This window comes from Camelina sativa, chromosome 10, assembly GCF_000633955.1.
Source record: "Camelina sativa cultivar DH55 chromosome 10, Cs, whole genome shotgun sequence".
Taxonomy (NCBI): domain Eukaryota; kingdom Viridiplantae; phylum Streptophyta; class Magnoliopsida; order Brassicales; family Brassicaceae; genus Camelina; species Camelina sativa.
Window position 1 is genome coordinate 63,816 of NC_025694.1, and position 5,280 is coordinate 69,095.

At 40.4% G+C, this 5,280-nt stretch overlaps 2 protein-coding genes across 4 annotated transcripts in view; one reads left to right on the top strand and one right to left on the bottom strand.

Annotated features, from left to right (window-relative positions):
* LOC104719899 (alpha-1,3-mannosyl-glycoprotein 2-beta-N-acetylglucosaminyltransferase-like) lies at window positions 4-4,157 on the bottom strand. The gene is made up of 17 exons (XM_019230628.1): window positions 4,027-4,157; window positions 3,884-3,934; window positions 3,662-3,749; window positions 3,506-3,568; window positions 3,381-3,418; window positions 3,221-3,297; window positions 3,096-3,141; window positions 2,930-2,992; window positions 2,768-2,834; window positions 1,402-1,470; window positions 1,241-1,310; window positions 1,077-1,138; window positions 883-973; window positions 713-806; window positions 406-468; window positions 294-332; window positions 4-192 (listed from the first exon to the last, which is right to left on the bottom strand). The coding sequence occupies exons 1-17, from the start codon at window positions 4,096-4,098 to the stop codon at window positions 4-6; spliced, it is 1,242 nt and encodes a 413-aa protein (XP_019086173.1). The 5' UTR covers window positions 4,099-4,157.
* Window positions 4,237-5,280, top strand: part of LOC104716109 (amino acid transporter ANTL2-like) — a 2,459-nt gene continuing 1,415 nt past the window's right edge. The window contains exon 1 of one of the 3 annotated variants that reach the window (XM_010433457.2): window positions 4,237-5,129. In XM_010433457.2, coding sequence (XP_010431759.1) covers window positions 4,370-5,129 — 760 coding nt within the window. In that variant the 5' untranslated portion in view covers window positions 4,237-4,369. Of the gene's footprint in view, window positions 5,279-5,280 lie in introns of all 3 variants that reach the window. The other 2 variants (XM_010433458.2, XM_019230962.1) reach the window with 2 other exon arrangements.

The window sequence follows — 5,280 nt, forward strand, 5'->3', positions numbered from 1 at the left end:
AGTTCAATCTTCTGAAATTACCTTCCATTCTTCAAATATACCAAACTCCCCTGCAATGCGTTCAAACTCTGGTTGGTCTCTATACCGGATACGAATATCAGCCTCTATGTTTTGAGCCTTTAAGACAAGGTCAGAACCTTGAACTGGTCGTGCTTGTCTCACCAAGCCAGAAAAGTACTTGGTATAGTTTCCCTTTGTAGACATGAGAGAACAAGTTAAAAAACTAGATTTACCCACTAAAAACATGCCCAGGAAAACAAAAGATATGATTCCCAGAATTCTGTAATTATTACCTCTGTTAGGTATCCCAGGTCCTTCGCTTTCCAGTCAACCTAATAAATGAAATAAAAAACAAGTGAAAAGTGGTGATGCAACAAAAAGGGGTAAGAACACACTGATGCTTACCTTCACATCATTTAGCTTTATAGGTTGCAGATACTGACTGAAAAACTGTCCCAAACTAGACCCCTGCAAGATGAAAATGGCAAAGGTTATGTGAAAGGGTGAAATGAAAACGGTATTATCTGGTCTTGACTGTCTACGTCCATGTCTTGAGAAACTTTAGGACGAAGCTCCAATAATACATTTGTATTATTCATACAAAAAGCTATATGCACTAAGCATTGAACAATTCAACAGAAATAAAAAGAAACAGCATGTACAACTATGGCAATGGAAACTCATATGATATATAACATAATCCGGTACCTACATGTTCACCAAAGTTGTATGTTCTGCAGACTTCTGGTCGAATGAATTGGCGGCCTTTATGGTTTTCCTTCAGTCTCAGCCAATCATCCCAGTAAGTGGATATTTGTTAAGGAAAGTCTAAGATGCATCAAATTTTAGTCATCGAGAATGAAAAAACGGATATAAGGATATGCCTTTGGCCACTTAGGTGATAACTCATCCCAAGTCGATCTCTTCAGCATCCACCCAAGGCCAGGAAAAAAATCTGATCGGTAAAGTGCATCTGCAGATTATTTTATTTTAGCTAGCATGAACAAGACATAATGAGGTAATGAAAGAACAGGCAAGAGAGGAAGCGAGGTAAACAAGAAGAAGAAGAATCTTACAGGGATCATGCACAAATTGCTTCTGCCCATTATCATTCCATGATGAAGCAGCCATAATGGTTCTAACACATGTTTGCATCCAGAAAAGAATGAAAAACAATTAAAAAAAAAGAAAACTTGTAGAAACTTATGCCATAAGAATCTAGCTTCAGTAGGTAACATACTTATCCCTATCCATGAGACTAGCTGCAGCCTCAAAGTAATCAAAGAAGTCTGGAGCAATTTCCATATCATCTGTTAAAAAGACACACAATCCCTCTTAAACAATACTGTACAAACGCAGAACAGCAAGGTACAGTGAGGATGAATGATAAAAAAGCGTCACCTTCTAGTATAATCACTCGGCTAAATTTGTGTTTGTAAAACAACTGGTCCAGTGCCCACTTGTAGTGACCTGTATTAAAAAGTGTTTCAGTAATGGAGCTGCAGGGACGCAAATAAAGGAGAAACAGTCCTTACGTGCAATCTTGTAGTAAGCAATCAGTTCACCAGGCCTTTCAGTGATCACTGGTTTAAAATCCAAGTGCTAAAAGAGGGGAAAAGAGCCTTCGTCCTCACTTATCTACATGACCAAATTACTTGTACAGTAAGGAGAAAAAATCACACTAGATTAAAATATACCTGCATATATGTTAGTTGATTATAGCTCAACGCCTTGCTCTTGACGGCTTGATCAGATCCATCCTGTCAGTAAAAAAAAAAAGAATTTGTTCGTGAAGACCATGGTTAGTAATTCGTTGACAATAAAACAGTATAAGAGACCAGCACCCTGCCCGCAATTAAGTACCTGAGATATAAATAGTGGATACTTTGAAGCGATGGGGAGTTGATATCTGTAAAAAAGAAATAGCCATTAGACACTTGAATAACGATTTACTAGAAGAATAAAAAAAAAGTTTGGTATTCTCTCACTTGAAAACTGATTTAACAGTCCTTTCAAGATAGTCTGCCCGACTGCACGCCATAATCACTACAGCAGCCACAGGGATCTGCTGAATGCAAACAAGAAGAAGCAGGTTATAGCAAGTGATAGCAGATACGAATACGAAGAAAAGCAGCTTCATATCCAGACCTGTCCTCCACCGTCAGTGAGTTTTGCAATTCCTCTTCCTGGGAGAAGGAAGGAAATCAAGCAAAGCTAGCTAATAAAAAGAAAGGAAGAAAAATGAGTTTTGCAGTTGGGAGTAGCAAACGCACTTTGAAAAGTCTGGATAAGATCCTTAAGCTGCACAAGTTCTTGGTCCTGGCGGTTCTTCATGTCTGCAACAAACATACTCATTAAGTCTTAAAGTTCATTCAAATAACTTCATATAGTAATATATAAGGTTTAGTAATCCATCCTGAAAGAGGTACCTTCAAGAGCAACAATCCGTGACTGCTTGATGCTAACTTCGTCAATAAGCCCTCGCATTTGACTAGTGCAGTGGTTCTCGGATTCGATCTGCAGATCAGATATATATAAAATAAATTCAAGACAAACCATTTTGATTTGATTGATATATCTCGAAACACACCATTCCTAGTGAGTCAGTCTATCTAATAAGTAATTAGAAGAAGAAGAAGAAGGTAACTCACAGCGGAACCAAGGCGATCTGCATACTGCGATTNGTGCCCACTTGTAGTGACCTGTATTAAAAAGTGTTTCAGTAATGGAGCTGCAGGGACGCAAATAAAGGAGAAACAGTCCTTACGTGCAATCTTGTAGTAAGCAATCAGTTCACCAGGCCTTTCAGTGATCACTGGTTTAAAATCCAAGTGCTAAAAGAGGGGAAAAGAGCCTTCGTCCTCACTTATCTACATGACCAAATTACTTGTACAGTAAGGAGAAAAAATCACACTAGATTAAAATATACCTGCATATATGTTAGTTGATTATAGCTCAACGCCTTGCTCTTGACGGCTTGATCAGATCCATCCTGTCAGTAAAAAAAAAAAGAATTTGTTCGTGAAGACCATGGTTAGTAATTCGTTGACAATAAAACAGTATAAGAGACCAGCACCCTGCCCGCAATTAAGTACCTGAGATATAAATAGTGGATACTTTGAAGCGATGGGGAGTTGATATCTGTAAAAAAGAAATAGCCATTAGACACTTGAATAACGATTTACTAGAAGAATAAAAAAAAAGTTTGGTATTCTCTCACTTGAAAACTGATTTAACAGTCCTTTCAAGATAGTCTGCCCGACTGCACGCCATAATCACTACAGCAGCCACAGGGATCTGCTGAATGCAAACAAGAAGAAGCAGGTTATAGCAAGTGATAGCAGATACGAATACGAAGAAAAGCAGCTTCATATCCAGACCTGTCCTCCACCGTCAGTGAGTTTTGCAATTCCTCTTCCTGGGAGAAGGAAGGAAATCAAGCAAAGCTAGCTAATAAAAAGAAAGGAAGAAAAATGAGTTTTGCAGTTGGGAGTAGCAAACGCACTTTGAAAAGTCTGGATAAGATCCTTAAGCTGCACAAGTTCTTGGTCCTGGCGGTTCTTCATGTCTGCAACAAACATACTCATTAAGTCTTAAAGTTCATTCAAATAACTTCATATAGTAATATATAAGGTTTAGTAATCCATCCTGAAAGAGGTACCTTCAAGAGCAACAATCCGTGACTGCTTGATGCTAACTTCGTCAATAAGCCCTCGCATTTGACTAGTGCAGTGGTTCTCGGATTCGATCTGCAGATCAGATATATATAAAATAAATTCAAGACAAACCATTTTGATTTGATTGATATATCTCGAAACACACCATTCCTAGTGAGTCAGTCTATCTAATAAGTAATTAGAAGAAGAAGAAGAAGGTAACTCACAGCGGAACCAAGGCGATCTGCATACTGCGATTGCGTTTGGAAAAGCCTCATCTAGAAGAATAATAATATCACGACAACAAGTACTGATTTAGATTGTGGATTTAGCTAGCGATCCAAAATATAGCGAGAATTGATTTTGTGACCTGGATGTAGATGAACATGAAAGCTGCCGGAATCAGAAGAAATCTGAAGTCACAAGACATCATCCTCACCATAGCTGGAGAACTTTTTTTTTTTTTTTCTTTTGGCCGCCGGGAGGGAGCTAAGCAAAAAAAAAAAAAAAAAGCTAGTTATGAAACGACGTCGTTCTCTCTCTAAATCTAAGGTAAGCTCTAATTCGAATACGACGACAGCTCAAAGGACTCCAACCTACACGCTATTCATCCAATTATTTTGCTGTCATCGCCCATAGATTTTTTTCCAGATTGAGCAAGAAAAATAAAAAGGCTTTCTTCTGAGTTTGTTCCATAATTTTCATCACATCAGATGGGGTTTGAGAACGAAGCTAGCTCCTCCTCTTATACCCTTAAAATACCACCGGCGGCTACAGAGGACACGCCTCTTCTTGGCAAGGGACCTCCCCTGTCCAGCCAATTCAAGACCTTCGCCAACGTCTTCATCGCTGTCGTCGGCGCTGGTGTTCTTGGTCTTCCTTACGCCTTCAAGCGAACCGGATGGCTCATGGGCGTCCTCCTTCTCGTCTCCGTCTCCGTTTTGACCCATCACTGCATGATGCTCCTTGTCCATACCCGCCGCAAGCTCGACTCTTTCAATGGCGTCTCCAAGTCCTCCTCCAAGATCGGCTCTTTCGGTGACCTTGGATTTGCCGTCTGCGGCTCCTTCGGCAGGATCGTCGTTGACTTATTTATCATCTTATCCCAAGCTGGTTTTTGTGTCGGTTATCTCATCTTCATCGGCACTACTTTAGCCAATCTGTTCGATCCTGATTCCCCCACCAGTCTCAGGCATCAGATTACTAGGCTGGGTTCTGATTTCTTTGGCGTCTCCTCCAAGAGTCTCTACATTTGGGTATGCTTCCCCTTTCAGCTGGGTTTGAATTCCATTAAGACCCTCACTCACTTGGCCCCTCTTAGCATTTTCGCCGACGTTGTTGATCTTGGCGCTATGGGTGTTGTCATTGTTGAGGATTCCATGATTATACTCAAGCAAAGGCCTGACGTGGTTGCCTTTGGCGGTATGTCTCTCTTCTTGTATGGGATGGGCGTCGCTGTCTATTCTTTCGAAGGTGTTGGAATGGTCTTGCCCCTTGAATCCGAGATGAAGGACAAGGACAAGTTTGGCAAAGTCTTGGCACTCGGCATGGGATTCATCTCTCTCATTTACATTGCCTTCGGTTTCCTAGGCTACTTGGCTTTTGGTGAAGACACCATGGACAT